Source organism: Telopea speciosissima, chromosome 8 (genome assembly GCF_018873765.1).
Source record: "Telopea speciosissima isolate NSW1024214 ecotype Mountain lineage chromosome 8, Tspe_v1, whole genome shotgun sequence".
NCBI classification, from domain to species: domain Eukaryota; kingdom Viridiplantae; phylum Streptophyta; class Magnoliopsida; order Proteales; family Proteaceae; genus Telopea; species Telopea speciosissima.
Window position 1 is genome coordinate 62,106,042 of NC_057923.1, and position 16,341 is coordinate 62,122,382.

The following is a 16,341-nucleotide window of genomic DNA, read 5'->3' on the forward strand; positions in this document are numbered from 1 at the left end:
GAGAGGAGTACCCTCTCTCAGAGAATCTGTTCCCTTCAACTTTAGTCTCTTTTGATGAACAAGATGACCAGAGAAGGGGGCATCATTTTGCCATTAATCCCACTTCTTGGTTTGGGGGAAAGGGGGGAGGGGAGAGGTCTTCCAGTTTAAGAAGATTATATGTATTGCACAAGCTGTTTGTTTTTCCTAATGAAGTACGAGAAAGAAGAAATCAATCTTTTTGTGCTAAGGTACTAGCACAACAGATGTAGCTGCCATGTGACAGTTTGACTTCTAGGAGGCAAGGAGGTGGTGGGCCAACCAAATGTGTTGATTTAGAATCTTTGTTGCCGCAAGCCCGAGAAGCCAAGCCCTTTTCCAGCTTCTTGGCTTCTCGGGTTAGAGGTGGAAAAGATTCTAAACCAACATTTCTCAATGGATTCACTTCCTTTTCTGCTAGAAGCTGGTTTCTGGGAGATTCCATTGATTGTTCTATATGAGCCAAACAAGCCTAAGAGTCTCCCTCACATTGATTGCTCTATATATGGCAAGGTTTTAAATCTTAGTTTGAAGGCTTGTGTTGATCTTGGCCGAAATCTCCGGTCGAAATTTGGTAATTTCTGGGCAATACTCCACTTGTCATGGGTTGGTCAAAACTTCTGAAACTCATCGAAACTATCGAAATATATGAAATATGATCGAAACTTGGTACGAGTCAATATCAACTCAAGGATTCGTCCTGGTTTATGTCGAAACTGAGATTAAGAATCTTCCCACTCAACCATGGGCCGGTACTCCAACTGTGAGAACTTTCCCATGGGACAATTTCCACTCTGAGGTAAAACACACACAATTAATCCACTGATGGCTGCAGTAATCTTGCACAAGTCATCGTTGCACATACTGAAGCGCTTCTGTTCATATTTTACTTGGAATGGCCAAATATTAAACAAAGATAAGTGTACTAAACCATGATTAATACAATGATAGCTGGTATGAGTCCCTGATCTGATACTAACAAGGAAAGGTGTTCTCAGAGGGCTCCCTTACTCCATAGCTGTTGTTAATAGCCGTCTACATTTGTTGTCTTGGGGAACACCTGCGAACATCATTGTTGTTTATCACGGCTTAAATTCGTCAGCCTACTAAACTTTTGTACTTTTGTTTATGATGGCTTTTCAAATAAGATCATCAAACTAGTGCAAACTGAGTTTGGATCTGCTACCCACATGGGGACGTGCGGGAACAGATCTGAACCCTCCTTGAGGTTGTGGGACCCACCTCTAGGGTGCAGGACCCACTACCCATGGAGGGGTCAGATCTGTCCCCACCCATCCCCATGTGGGTAGCTAATTCGTGCAAACTTGGCCTTGTGTCTATATTACGTTTCGGTTGAATTTCCAATTCAAACAAATAATAGCAGATGAGGGAGTCTCCAGCCACGCAGGGCATCATGGTGCATAGCTTCACCAAAATCTCGCAAAATCTAACGAAATATTTCGGTTTCAAAATGACTTCAAACGAAACCCAATGTGATACTCCGAAAATCTACGTATTTCAACTGAAATTTTGAGGTTTCGGTATATTTTGATCCAAAGTTTCGTTTCACCGAAATTTTGGCTGAAATTTTACTTTAGCCATACTACTATAAATACAAATTGGTCAAAATTTCGACCCATTTCACTTAACTCAACCCCCCTGTGCTCTTGCACACGACCCTTAACTAACCATTATATCATGCTTAATATAATGTACAACAAGCATGGAGGGAAAAGTAATGTACAACAAGCATGGAGGGCTCTTAAAAATCTGAGTTCTCAAATCTAAACCCATTACGATTAAAAGTAACAAAAATCGAAAAAGATATAACTAGCCTCAAAACATCCAACAAAGCCAACATATTTCGACCATGTTCATTCTACCTCACTTTACACCCCAAAAACAACCCTCTATTAAAACCTTTACTCATCATCCCCTCGCAGGAGAGAAAAAAATTGGCACCGTGACAAGCTTGGTGGAAAATGATTCCTCACGCAGGCACCACAATGATACAGAAAACTTTTTACACGTGGCAAAGACCTTAAATCTCCCGCTTCAAAGTAACATTGATGATCCCTATAGGGGACTTAGGTTGGTAGTGTTCATCAGTATCCACCTCTTCAATTTCCTGAGTAACTCATTATAGAGGAAAGGAATCCATTCACCATCAGTACAGTTTCAGAAAATAATACTCCTGATGCATAAAATTACAAAAGATAACAACAATTGGTGCACAGAAAGAGACAGACACCCCTAGCTGAAATGGTATTCAACAAGTTTCAATACTATATGCGTATCAGTGCCTGACAAAAATTTCCATGTGAACTGTTACAAAATCTGAATCAGCAAATCTATAACAAGGACCAGCATGCCAAATCAAAAGCATATGTTTAAGACCTTAATTGAGATTAAAATTTATCTAACTAAAAAATTTTCACAGGAGAATATAAAAGCCCTGTGGAGATAATCCTAAAGATCAAACCAAGTAGAAAGATAGGAATCACAGATGTCACTAGGAAGAGGGATATGCACACCACTTTCTAAAAATGACAGGCAAATAGCAAGGACCATGCGAACATATAACTACCAGTTAATATATAAGAAAACAAAATTGTTTAGTACCTGAACAACATCCTCTCCTTTGATCACCCGTCCAAACACAATGAGCTTATCATTTAAATCTGGAATCGGTGCAGTTGTAATAAAAAGCTCAAATCCTTTGCTATCCGGTTTAGTCTTTGAAGTTCCAAGCATAAAAGCCTCATGCTTGGGGCTGGGTGTTAAAAGTACAAAGCGCACTTATCAGAATGAGAAGATAATACTACCATTATGAAAATAATAAAAGATGGGCTCGAGCTAGAAAACCTTATTGTAAATTGATTGCCAGGTTTTCCTTTCGATGTCCAATCTTCTGCAGATCCTACTCTTTGATGGTCTCCCCCTTGAATCACGTAGTGCTTTATTACACGATGGAAAGGCATCCCCTTGAAGTGCCCCTTTTGACTGCAAAACCATTTTGTTTGTTATGTTCTATAAGAATATGAGGGAGAACAAAAGCATAGCTACAAAGAGCACAGGGGACAAAAATGAATGATACGGGCCATACAAGGCTATAGTAAAGATACACATCCCAGATTTAGCCACATTCCTTCAATAGTTCCAGCTCTTTCAGAGTACAATGAATCCCCAGTAATCAATCTCATTCTGGATTGATGTTTTCCTTCATCCACCATCAACCTTTAGGAGCTCTTCTCGAACAGCAAGAGTCTCTCTTTGAGTTCTTGTTTCAAATATAACTCAACAGGGAAATTAGCTCATCTAGGATCTTCATCAAATTTTCTCAGGAATCTGAGTATTACTTGGGTTGTAATTGTGAGGGTTGACCTATTAGCACAAACTAATGCTGATTAGTAGGACTGTAGGAGGATGGTATGCTTCAGGTTCGCAATACCCATTTACCAAGATGATATCACATTAGCAGAGAAGTTTCCACTTTTTGTGATCAGTTCCAACACTGCCAAACAGATTCCAGGTGCAGATTTTATATACTCCGGAAAAGTGTAGCAATTTGCAGATGATCATAGCCTTTCTGGCGCAATAGGCTTTCTCTTTCATTGCATCATGGCCATTTGCCTGTTTTCGAAGAGGATGCAAGGGCAGGGATCAAGGTTCAATCTCAGCATGTCTTCCCTCTGTGTTTTTTTTGAAGTTATCATATCACCTTGCTGAACTGGAGAAGAGTCCTACCCAATGAAGAGTTGTAGTGGTGCTGGCAAGAAAGTTGGTTATGTGTGAATGCAGATGGGATGATGTAGAGAGTTTTTTTTTCTTCTTCCCTATCTTCTTTTATGTTTTAATAGCCCTAAAGTGAAATTACCTGATTGTCCCCACTTTAAAATGCATGTAACAATAACATGCTTGACAGAGTTAAAAAAACAAGAGGTTGCAACTAATGTTTGTAATAAAGTCGGTTACAAACAGACAGCCTAATGTAGTCCTAGGTAGGAATAATCCCACTAGGAGCCAGGGAATGGGGTCACACACTAGGGCTGGCCGATTGGGACAGCATAGGCTAAGTTAGGGCAGAATTAGGGTTAAAACTAGGGGTTTGAGTTAGGGCTTTATGTAGTAATGACATGCAGGTTTTTAGGAAGCTAATGGTAAAGGTTTAATTAGGTTTGAATAAGAAATTAAAATTCTGGAATTCTAGGGTTAGGGTTTTGGGTTTTGGGAATGAAAGGAATGAAGGGATTTAGGGTTTCTAGGGGGAAACAGGTCAAGGGCTTCTGGCCGAGTGTCACAGATGTGGGGAAGGTGATTCGGTTGGAGTTTGGTGAGGTTTGGCTGGCTGGTTAGGTCTAGATAGGTTTTAGGGTTTTAGGTCTTAATGGTGAGGGAGGGAATTAGGGTTTTTAATGGACAGTTGTGGCTGCAGGTTGGGTCGAGTGGAGGAACTGATATGGGGAGGCTATGGTCTAATTTGTGATGAATATGGATGAGGGATGAATGCTGGAATGTAATTAGAGAAACTAGGGTTTGGGGAAATCGATTAGGTTAGATGGAGGAAGAAGAAAGGAAGAATACAGTTGCAGAAATTTGTAAACTTACTGGAATTGCAGAACTTCAATGGCAGCAACCTTGAAGAGCTTGATTGAAGGAGAAGATGGACCTCCCGATCTGCGAGATGCAAGGAGTCGCCGGATTCCTCCAGCCCTAGCCCTTGATATTACTCACAAGGGGATCCTTGATATTACCCACAAGGAACACTCTCAAAGAGCAACAGCCGGCAGTCATAGCAGCAGCATAGAGAAACGAAAATTTTAAAACATAATAGGTGGGGGAGCCTCCCACGAAATATCTATTTATAACAAAAGGGGGGGGGGCAAAAGGCCTTACAAATAATCAATCTAAAAGCAAATCCTAGTCAGATTAGGAGTGGGAATTCCTAATCTGAATCCTAATCACAAACATAAAACATAATAGACTTATACTCTAAATAGGAGTATAAGCTTAAACAAATAAAATAAAAAAAACACCTATCCCTCTAAAATCGTGGAGGGAGAACTTAAGAAAATAAATATAAAAAGACTGTTTTAACCCTATCATAAGAAAAGTAAAAAGGATCCAACGAAAATCAAAGAACAGCCAATTAAATCATGGTTTCGGCTTCTGCATCAACTCTCCCCAACTTAGAAACATTCATCTCCGATGAATGGGTGAAATCCATGCAACGCTCTGGCAACTTGGGGCTGAGCTTGTTGACTTCATGAATGGGAGTCCACGTACCATGCTTGTGTGAAGAAACTCGTCCACGAACCTTGTGATGAGGAGGAGGAAGTAACATGTGGGCAGCAGCTTCAACACTTCCCTGGCAGAATTCTGTTGAAGTTATAACAGTGGGAATATGGTCTTCAAGTCGTGGGGCCTTTTCTTCGAAGAACCAAGGGGGCATCACAAAATCAATGTGTTCAACCTCCATAGGGTCTTCAATATTTATAACCTTCTCATTCAGCCCCACCTCTTCAAGAACAGCAACTTGCTTGATACTGTCTCCCTGTGAAATGTTCCCAATTACCTTGTCACCATCAACCGCATCATCCATGAGAACTGGAGCAATTGTATGGAGACCTTGAGCACCACCATCTACATCTTCAAGGTGACGGTCTAAGTCTTCATCACTATCAGGGGGTAGTGCATATATGCCATGCTCATCGTGCTCTTCAGAGGTTTCCTCTGCCTTGGCAGCCACATTAACAGGTCTATGCTTTTGTGGGCAATCTTTGGCATAGTGCCCAAGTTCATTGCAATGGAAACACTTGTGGGGTTCATTGCTGTCCATGGGAGCTTTACCTTTATGATCAGCACGTGGAGGACGGGAAGAACTACCAGCGGAGTAGCCTGATCGAGTAGGACCAGCAGAGAATTTCCGATTCGATTGTGACTAGTGGTAGTAGACTTGAATGCTGAAAAAGTTTTGACAGTACCCTCGGTGGAAGAATCAAATCCTCTATTCCCAACCAATAATTCTTTAGCCTTCAATGCCTTCTCAAAACAGTCCTTGATGTCCAGAACATCAACAACTCCAATAGCTCTAATAATATCAGATCTCAATCCCAACCGGAATCGGGACAACATCTAAGTAGCACTTTCTATTGTGTCAGTGCGAGATGAGAGAGAGTCAAACTTTTGCATGTACTCGGATACAGTCATGTTCCCTTGATGAAGGGAATTGAATTGATCTTGCATCTGAGCGGTGCAGTGTCTTGGTAAGTACTTCTCCTTCAAATCATACTTCATATCCTCCCAGTTGGTAGGTGCTTTACCTTCACGTTCCATGTCCCGCTATGCCTTGCGCCACCATTCTCGAGCAGAGCCAATTAGTTTAGTGCGTGCCAGTCTCATCTTTCGGTCTTCAGGCAAATCATACCAGTCAAAGTAATCATCTAGGGCAGCAAACCAGTCATAGAATTTTTGTGGATCACCATGCCCATCATACTCTTTCAATTCTAGCTTGACCTTCTGTGTATCGAACCGCCGGTTAGTAGCTTCATCTCCAGTGAAGTAGGACCTCAAATATTCCTCAAAGTTAAGTCTTCGAGGTGCTTCAGTAGTTCTGTCCCTGTCTTCTCTGTAGTTATCTCTGTCATACCTACGTCGATCCCTGTAGTCTTGGTCATGTCTAGACTGATCTCTGTGGTCCCTGTGACGTCTAGGATGATCTCTGTGATGTTCATCCCTTCCCAGAGTTCCATGAACTTCCGAACGGACTTGGAGTCTATCCTCCTCTACGTATAGAGGGTTGTTTACAATAGGCACAGCTTGCCTTTGTTCCATGGCTGTCATTCGATCACCAAGAGCTTGCTGGTCTGTGGAGATCTTCTGTAGCATAGTCATGATTGCAGCAAGGGAATCGGGTGGGGGTGGTTGTGTAGGATACATAGCAGGGCTGCCATGTCCTTCCATAGCTCTGATACCAATTAATGTAGTCCTAGGTAGGAATAACCCCACTAGGAGCCAGGAAATGGGGTCACACACTAGGGCTGGCCGATTGGGACAGCATAGGCTAAATTAGGGCAGAATTAGGGTTAAAACTAGGGGTTTGAGTTAGGGCTTTATGTAGTAATGACATGCAGGTTTTTAGGAAGCTAATGGTAAAGGTTTAATTAGGATTGAATAAGAAATTAAAATTCTGGAATTCTAGGGTTAGGGTTTCGGGTTTTGGGAATGAAAGGAATGAAGGGATTTAGGGTTTCTAGGGGGAAACAGGTCAAGGGCTTCTGGCCGAGTGTCACAGATGTGGGGAAGGTGATTCGGTTGGAGTTTGGTGAGGTTTGGCTGGCTGGTTAGGTCTAGATAGGTTTTAGGGTTTTAGGTCTTAATGGTGAGGGAGAGAATTAGGGTTTTTAATAGACAGTTGTGGCTGCTGGTTGGGTCGAGTGGAGGAATTGATATGGGGAGGCTATGGTCTAATTTGTGATGAACATGGATGAGGGATGAATGCTGGAATGTAATTAGAGAAACTAGGGTTTGGGGAAATCGATTAGGTTAGATGGAGGAAGAAGAAAGGAAGAATACAGTTGCAGAAATTTGTAAACTTACTGGAATTGCAGAACTTCAATGGCAGCAACCTTGAAGAGCTTGATTGAAGGAGAAGATGGACCTCCCGATCTGCGAGATGCAAGGAGTCGCCGGATTCCTCCAGCCCTAGCCCTTGATATTACTCACAAGGGGATCCTTGATATTACCCACAAGGAACACTCTAAAAGAGCAACAGCCGGCAGTCATAGCAGCAGTATAGACAAACGAAAATTTTAAAACATAATAGGTGGGGGAGCCTCCCACGAAATATCTACTTATAACAAAAGGGGGGGGGGGGCGCAAAAGGCCTTACAAATAATCAATCTAAAAGCAAATCCTAGTCAGATTAGGAGTGGGAATTCCTAATCTGAACCCTAATCACAAACATAAAACATAATAGACTTATACTCTAAATAGGAGTATAAGCTTAAACAAATAAAATAAAAAAAACACCTATCCCTCTAAAATCGTGGAGGGAGAACTTAAGAAAATAAATATAAAAAGACTGTTTTAACCCTATCATAAGAAAAGTAAAAAGGCTCCAACGAAAATCAAAGAACAGCCAATTAAATCATGGTTTCGGCTTCTGCATCACAGCCCACACCTAAAATGGTTAAGTTGAAATTTTATTGGTGTTTGTAATCTTATACAAAGTACGACAGATCTACTTGTAAATATAGTAGTAATTTATGCTAGTGTACAAAATTACGACAAGATGTACAGAAAGCTTAACAATAAGACAGTATTAGCAAGCTGAACAACTGATAAATGATGCAGTAATTGATCAAGCCTGAGAAATAAAGATCACAAGTAAACTGTGATTGGTGATTATAAGCCCTGACACAAGGTAATCAAGGAATTAAGTGAGCCAATGTATCTAATAACATAAATTATAATTAGAATTTTTAAGGTTTTGTGCCTAGGTTGGTTCATACTTCTTAAAACAATGGTACAAACATCTTTAATGGTTTTCTACTGTTTAAAGGTGCTTTTGAATTGAAGAACTTCCAAGATGGTCCAATATTGTAGTGCAATTAAGATATATAGGCTGAAAGACTAATCACCAATATCCAAAAATATGGTGAGACGGAAAGTGGTGGTAAGGCTGTGTACATTATGACCCTCCCTAGACCCCACAATGGTGGGAGCCTTGTGCACTGGGTACACCCTTTTATGGTTGGATAGAAAGTGAAATTTCCAAAATTAATCTCTTGAATACCACTTATGATGTGTAGAAACATCTTTATAAGTGTTCCGATGTTCAAAGGTGGTTTTGGATCAAAGAAATTCCAAAGAAAGTCCAATACTGTCAAAAATGTCAGCTTGAAGACGAAGCACCATCATCTAAAAACATGAAAGTAAAGAATTCTACATTAAATCCCTATTTGATAAAGGCATCAAGTTACAATTCCAGAACAAGGTTCCAAAGAGTTAGAAGGCCAAGAACCAAAATAAGTGCAGCTTAAATCCGCTGTACTTGATGTCCCTTCTGAATATGTTAAAGGTTCAAGAGGGCATATTTGTTTTCAACTCATAAATTCATCCCAACAACTGATTCCAATGGCCATTCCTGGTATGCTTTAGATTGAAGTACCACATCAATTCTTGAAGAAGACTGAATCTATCATCATTAGGGGTGGTTTCTTTATGATCTCCAGGTGGATCCAATGAGCTCCATAGCTGGTATTTTGTGGAAAACTAATCCTTTCTTTCCTCCTTGTATAATTGTATTAGTCGGCATACAACTAAGATCAACAATAGCCTTTGACAATAAGAAACTCTATTCCAGTTGAGAACCCACGAAAACAAAAAACTTAGGTTTTCTTTCCCCTTTTTGGATAGGTAAACGGAGTTATTTCGTAGCAGTTCAGTTTGTGTAAATCTTGCAAATAGATTGCAGACTCCGACTTAGAGTAAAAATGTTAAATTAAAACTCACCACAAGTCGATGAATTTATCCACAATCTCAGGAGAACCGTCCTTGTAAAGCTCCACCGTAATCAAACCTTTTGAGGTATTTATAATCTAATACAAAATTAAGGCAAAATAAGCATAATGATCTTGACAGGCCTAAAAAGCAAAGAAAATCAAAGATGAACCGAAACAGCATGGGAGCAAAGTGATCAAGCATATAAATAAATTTCTAAATCATCAAAGACCAAGCATATCCAAAAAAAAAAAAAAAAAAAAAATCTTTTTCTCACTCTATTTATAAATCAATTGCCTTCCTTTCCAAGGGAAAAAAACTAAAAAGGTTGAACTCTTTAAGATGAACAGTTAGGAAAGTTGAGACTGATTTGAGTGATTACTTGTACTTCTTAATATAGATACTTCCTTCATGGTAAGTACATCAATCAATCAATTTATGAAGCCCTATGCCAACTATTGTGGAATTGGCTATATAACAGGTCCAGCAACCCATGATCAGGTAGAGAATGCATAGAAGGCCAAATTGATAATCAGTGATTAGGACATATTAACAATAAATGTGCTCGTACAGATATATGTATTAAGATTTTGCGGAAGCATTGAGCCACTGAGAATACAAGATCTGACTGTGCAGAGATGGTTTAATCTCTCTAAGAAAAAGAACGACAAATTGACTTGGAGCAAGGTTTATGGGGACAATAAATAAATACTGAATCTGGTTTACTTCCGAATCCATAAGAATAATCATAAACCAATAAAAAGGACGAAAAGGTAATATCAATTTCTTGTAAGATACTTCACTAAACAAGGGGGAAAAAAAACTTTTCCCATGTTGTTGACTTCTTATCCAGTTTCTATATATGAGGGAGTTTCATATGCCAGAGAAGTCTCCAGCAGTCATCCCCATATTACAGAGGAAAGACACTTGGAAGTGTCAGTATGCTTTTCTTGTTTTTCATTAGAAACTTCTTTTTGCCAATTAATTACTTGTCTATGCTTTTCCTTTGGGGTAATGCTTTAAGTCCTCCCCCCATCCCTTCCTAAAAATGGAAACCTATTTCATTTGCCCAACGGGAAGGAAAAACTACTTAGTGACTTGGAGTAATTGGTTCCTCCCATTTAATAAGAGTAGAGAAATCTAGGTAAAAAAATGAAGAAATAGTAATAACCACTAACTTGCTCCAGAAAATAGTCACTGAACCATGACGAAAAGTTAGTTACAGCAAAGCAAGTGGAGAAGCTTACAGCGAAACCAGGAAGATCAAATTTATCAATTTTTTTTGGATCCTCATCCTACAACACAGGAACAGATAATCAAATTAAATACTAATCATTAAGAAACCAAAACTCCAATAACTTAATAAAAAGGGCGTTACCCAGTGAATGAGGCTCCCACCACTGCGGGGTCTAGGGAGGGTTATAAATTCATAATGTATGCAGCCTTACCCCGGCTTCGCGGAGAGGTTGTTTCCCGACTCTTAATAACTTATCTAACCAAAAAAATTGAAGTAACCTATGCTTGAATAAACAATTTAACCAAAATGACAACAAACTCAGCCTTATCCCAACTTAATGGGGTCGGCTACATGGATCCAAACAAAACAAAGTAAGGAAAACTGAGCTCTAACCAAAAAAGGAAGGAAAAGATGGGAAAAGAGGGGTGGGGGAAGAGAAGAGCAATGAAAATGGAAAATGCAAAATGAAAAAAGGAAATAGATAGTAACAAGGAAGAGGCACAGCCCAACACGTCAAGACTCAGCTAAATGGGATCTGGTAGATGGTTCCTTGCCCTCCAATAGGTTCTATCTGATAAACAATTTAACCATTAATCTGATTATCTAAAGGCAAACACAAGGCATTACAGGCAAATAAGCTACCATAAATACTACACATCATTTTTTGAGATTTTCTTGGCCTACAAACACTGCTGTTTTTCATTTTAGTCTCATAAAACTTTCACTACAGGAGCCATATTAAACACCCAATATCCACATCAGAAACCTAGAGCCATCTCAGTTTTTACTTGGCAAAGCTGTGGATGAAATGATGTAGGAGATACAGAGTACAAAGCAAAGGTACCAGAAGATTTGGCAAGTCATGCTCTTCTTGTTGGTTCCTGGACCTACAAACAAGTTGGCCAATTTAGGTACAAATTGTAAAGATATTAACCAAAAGTATGATTAAGTGCTTCCAGATATAAGTTCTATCTTTACCAAGTCATCAAAATAGCAGTTCAATATGTAAAAGAATACATTAAAGAGAGAAGAAAAACTCTAACCTTTGAGACCAATGCCTATAGGTAGCAACCAAGCATAACAAGATCAACACAACAATCAAGTTGCAAGTAATAATAGTAGTGACACTAATGCGAGTAGGGCCCTTCTTCTTTTTACTCTGAAGTAGCAATGTTTGAGGTTTGATCCTCGCCATCAGGTGAAAGCTTCAGCTATAATTTTTTCCCTTTCTAACTCTGTTTCTTGGAAAGCCTGCATTTTTAAGAATTATACGAAGCATTCACGTAAAGCAACTAAAACCCACAACGTTTAAATTTTAACATTCCAGATAAAGAAATGGAAAATCAAGAGAATACCTCTATTTCTCTTCCAATCAAAGCAAAGCTCAATAAATTGTCCACCCTGTATAACCCTCACCTGTGTCCTCAAACTATGACGGAAGCACGTAACACCAAAATTGCAAAATCAGGAGGAAATTTTTAACCAAAATAAAGAAATAAAAATACACACATTGTCCTGTTCAAAACTTTAATGACCTTGCTCAAAAAGGAATATGGAAAAAAAAAAAAAAAAAAACTATAGTTGGAAATGTCAATGGGAGATATATTGCCAGAACAAACATCATAAAGGTACTTCTGCAGATAGGATTAGAACTTCCTCTTACATTTGCAAGAGTGCATCAAAACGCAAAAAGGAACATTCACTAAATAAAAAAATACGACTTCGTCTCATTCCTCTGAAAATAAGGAATTGTTACAGAGCTTCAACAACGAAATCATAAATTGTAGAGCAAAATATTTCTTAAGAAGACCTGAAAGCTGAAGACAAAAAACTGTAAGAAGCGGCTTGAGTTAAACACACAAACTCACCAGGAAGGGGGGACACGAAGAGGAGGGAAATAATAATATAGTAAAACGAAGAAACAATGGCGTCATTGTGCAGGACTTCTACCATCTTTAAAGTTTGAGAATCTTCAACTACTTTAATCAGAGACAACAGTTTTTACTTTAAATAAAGCATTGAAGATGCTATCCTCATACATCAGATACATCAATTTCTATTAAATTCAAAAATCCGTAACCAATTTCATTTAAGCAATGCAAAAAAACTGCACCTTACAATAGTTCAGCCGCAAACGCCAACTCAATCAAACCATAAAAACTAAATCAGATCTTTTCTTTTTTTATTTGGGTGAAAAATCAGATCGAATACGAAAGAAGTGTCACGAAAATATATTCGGATCCGAAATGTTTACAAACTGCGGGAAATCTAATTACTGAAGCAGGAGTGCAGTTCAGACAAAATTAAAAGAACAAAGACAAATAAGAAGCTAAACTAAAATGACACCTAATTATTCAGAAAAGAGAAAATTCAAAATTAAGAACAGAGGCTTTCATATCGGGTACAAAAAGAACTGCGTACCGTTAAGAGAATTCGCTGAGATTGATCGAATCGACACTTCTCTACCTTCACTCTTACTGTTTTGTGGTGAATTTCTTCTCTGGTTCTGCTTCGATTGAGATGAAGGAAACACTTTAAAGTTTTAACAGAGAATCACAGATTAGGTGTCCAGTCAGCCCTCCTTCATTTGTGATTTGTTATTTGTTATTATCTCTTCTCCGTTTACTCCCAATTTACGGGGATGGTCCAAGGGTGTCAAAGATCAGTTGAACAGGTCGGACCGACCGAAGCCAACCGGTACGGCCCGGCCGAACCCTTATAGTTTGGTTTCGGACTGGGGTTTTATGGAACTGCTTGAAATAGAAACCAAGTAGGGCCGACCAAATGTACTGATTGAATCGAAAATTGGATTGAACCCTAAAAACCATGAAAATCCGACACCAAGCTAGATTGAACCAAATAGTAGCCTGATTACAAACCTATAAAAAGTCGGACCAAAATCAAAACCAAAAAATTCCTTAACATATTGGTTTTGTATTGGCCTTATAACAGATCGAAACCAATTCAGCCAGATCGAAAGTCAGACCAAACCGGCCGATTGACACCCATATCAATGGTCCTCAACTTAAATTTTTTATAGCATCTTCTCTCTCTCTCTCCCCTCGCATGAAATGACTTTGCTTCTCTCTTGCGTACAATCATTTTGCCACACTTCAAAGATTTTTTTTTTTTTGGGTAGAATAAGGATTATTTATTGAAGGTGTCCAAGTTACAGAAACTAGACAACCAAGGAGTGCACATGGACCAGAATGTCCTACATGTTAAGAACAATGCCCTCCTAACTAGAGAGTCAGCCACACTGTTATTCTCCATGAAGTATGAGCCGGATACTAAAGGTGTAGGATTGTGCTAAGTAATAGTCAAAATCTAGGGTGGTGGTTGTTGAGCAAAACTCAATGAACTCTCTTTTGGCCTTGTGAATGATATCCATCAGTGTCCAAGTTTTGTTATTGAAGGAAAGCTCATTGCAAGCAATCCATAAATTCTTAAGTAGGAAAGATGCTATGCCCGGGATTTCTTTGGCTGCACTTCATTGGGTGGTCATTTATACTATTTGCTCAGAGAACCCTCTCTCTTAATTTTTAATTATTAGGTTACACTTTTCGTTGGCTATGTCATAGGTTTTCCACTTATGATCAAATGAAAGTCAATAACCATGGTGTAAATCGATTATCAATCTAATTCCTAATCAGTTCCATCCCTACGGGATCAAGACTAGAACCAATTCATTTATCTACATGAGATCTAGAACTGTTTATTAATGGGTGGGCCAATTTTAGTTCCTAATTGGTTCTAGGTATTATTATATTACTTACGTAAGCAAACAAATAAGTAAATATTCATTCATAAGTATACAAATAATTAAATATTCATTCGTAAACATACAAATAACCAAATATTCATCCATAAGCATGCAAATAAAATATGAACTAAAATACTTAAAAAGAAAATCTCCATTATTTAGCATAGCAATAAATCCAAAACTCCAAAATCTACATCACTAACACAAAAATATAAGATTAAACGCAAGTTTGAAATGAGTCTTGACCAAGGTTCAAAATCCAGGTATCGAACTTGGGATCAGTCATGGCCGAAACCTTTTTGGATCGGAATCGGATCGATCCAAATCTATCAGGATCGGTCAAAAAACCCCCCAAAATCGTTTTTTTATGGATCGGGTCATGTTTCAACCAAAGTTGGTGGGTGTTGTGATCTCGGGATCGGATCGGTCGCTATTATCTGGATCGGATCGATCAAAATCAATTGGTATCGGTCAGTATCGGTCAAGATAATATAAAAAACTTAAAAACTTTGAAAAAATATTTAGTTGGATCGTATCGGATCAACCGAACCAACCGAGTTGGGCAATCCAATCAATGATCCAGTCAAACCTTGTTGTATCGGTCAAATCTTGGGATCGGCCTTGACCGATACCGATCCAATCCTGATACCTCAAACCATGGTCTTGACGGTTTCCAATTGTAGCTGGACCCGACCATTTTCTAATCAGTTTCAAAATTTAGATCCAGAACCAAACCAATAATTTAGTGGGTGAATCTGTTCTGGTTTTTGGTGAGTCGGTTCAGTCTGGTTCCAAGTTCTGGTTAATGGGTGTGGCAGTTCCCAGCTTGGTCAGCCTAGAGGCCCTAGACCACCCTGAAAGCAAACATAGTTTGTAAAGTTGGGGAAAGAGAAACAGCAACGAGAAAGAGAGAGACTGAGAGAGATGACGAGAGCTTCGAGGGTTTCGATTGATCTTGAAACCTACGAGGGTTTCCTTCAGAACCCCTATGACCAATTCTTCACCAATGACCAGCTCAACCAGGTATCTCTCTCCCTCCCTCTCGCCTCTGGTAGCAATTTTTTTTCTGTTTGGTTTTCCATGTTCTTTGGAATTTCATTTTCGTAATCTTCTTCTTCTTCTTCTTTAGTTGAACTCCCATTTCTCATTTTCTTCTTTTGCTGCTGCTGCTCTTTTTAGATTATCTATATGCACGGATTCTCCAAACTGCACAGGCATCCCAAGGTATAGTTGCTTCATGCTCGCTTTGCTCTATTTTGTCTATCTTATTTCTTTATTGGATTTTCGTCTCAATCTGAGATGAATCTTATAGAAGGATCTGATTGGAACCCTAAGCACGATGGATCTACTGATCCCGCTACGATCGACGCTGAAAGAAAGTGTATCGTCTTACGCTTCTTTATCTATCGAGCAAGTGAAGGAAGACCTTGACGTTCTGGAATGGCAGGAATGCCCCGTTCAATCAGTCGAAACAGTGAAACTACCAAGGCAGGAAGTTCAACGCCGGTACCAACAACTCGCCGGTGGCAATCACTTTCCCACCTGCTTTGGCCATACCAAGTGGGTGTCGGAGATGGCAATGGCGTTCGGCAACATGACGAAAAAACCCAGATCGAAGAGAAAGCGAGGAAGCCTATTGAAAACAGGTGTTGTTACCAGCAATACTGATGCCAATCTATCTGCCAGTGCCGCTGCTGCTACTGTTCCTTCTTTTCCTCTTTTTTCCACTCTTGTCGCCTCAACCCAGTCCATGGCTGTTGCTTGGTATCGACTAGAAACTGCTGAGAACACTCACAGACCTTGGGGTTCCATTGAATAG

The 16,341-nt window shown here is 39.3% G+C and overlaps 2 protein-coding genes across 4 annotated transcripts; one reads left to right on the forward strand and one right to left on the reverse strand.

Moving 5' to 3' along the window:
* Positions 1–1,906: 1,906 nt before the first annotated feature.
* On the reverse strand, positions 1,907–13,355 carry LOC122670464 (peptidyl-prolyl cis-trans isomerase CYP21-4-like). 3 transcript variants are annotated; one of them, XM_043867346.1, is made up of 9 exons: positions 13,181–13,355; positions 12,115–12,188; positions 11,803–12,010; positions 11,604–11,646; positions 10,770–10,817; positions 9,535–9,620; positions 2,884–3,021; positions 2,641–2,791; positions 1,907–2,146 (listed from the first exon to the last, which is right to left on the reverse strand). In XM_043867346.1, exons 3-9 carry the CDS (start codon positions 11,952–11,954, stop codon positions 2,060–2,062), a joined length of 705 nt encoding a protein of 234 aa, XP_043723281.1. In that variant the 5' UTR covers positions 11,955–12,010; positions 12,115–12,188; positions 13,181–13,355; the 3' UTR covers positions 1,907–2,059. The 3 variants fall into 3 exon arrangements, with proteins under 3 accessions (XP_043723281.1, XP_043723283.1, XP_043723282.1); XM_043867348.1 differs by lacking the exon at positions 10,770–10,817; XM_043867347.1 differs by lacking the exon at positions 12,115–12,188 and having other exon boundaries at positions 11,803–12,015; positions 13,177–13,355.
* A 2,054-nt stretch (positions 13,356–15,409) lies between these two features.
* On the forward strand, positions 15,410–16,341 carry LOC122672549. The gene is made up of 3 exons (XM_043870012.1): positions 15,410–15,545; positions 15,702–15,746; positions 15,835–16,341. Exons 1-3 carry the CDS (start codon positions 15,447–15,449, stop codon positions 16,339–16,341), a joined length of 651 nt encoding a protein of 216 aa, XP_043725947.1. The 5' UTR covers positions 15,410–15,446.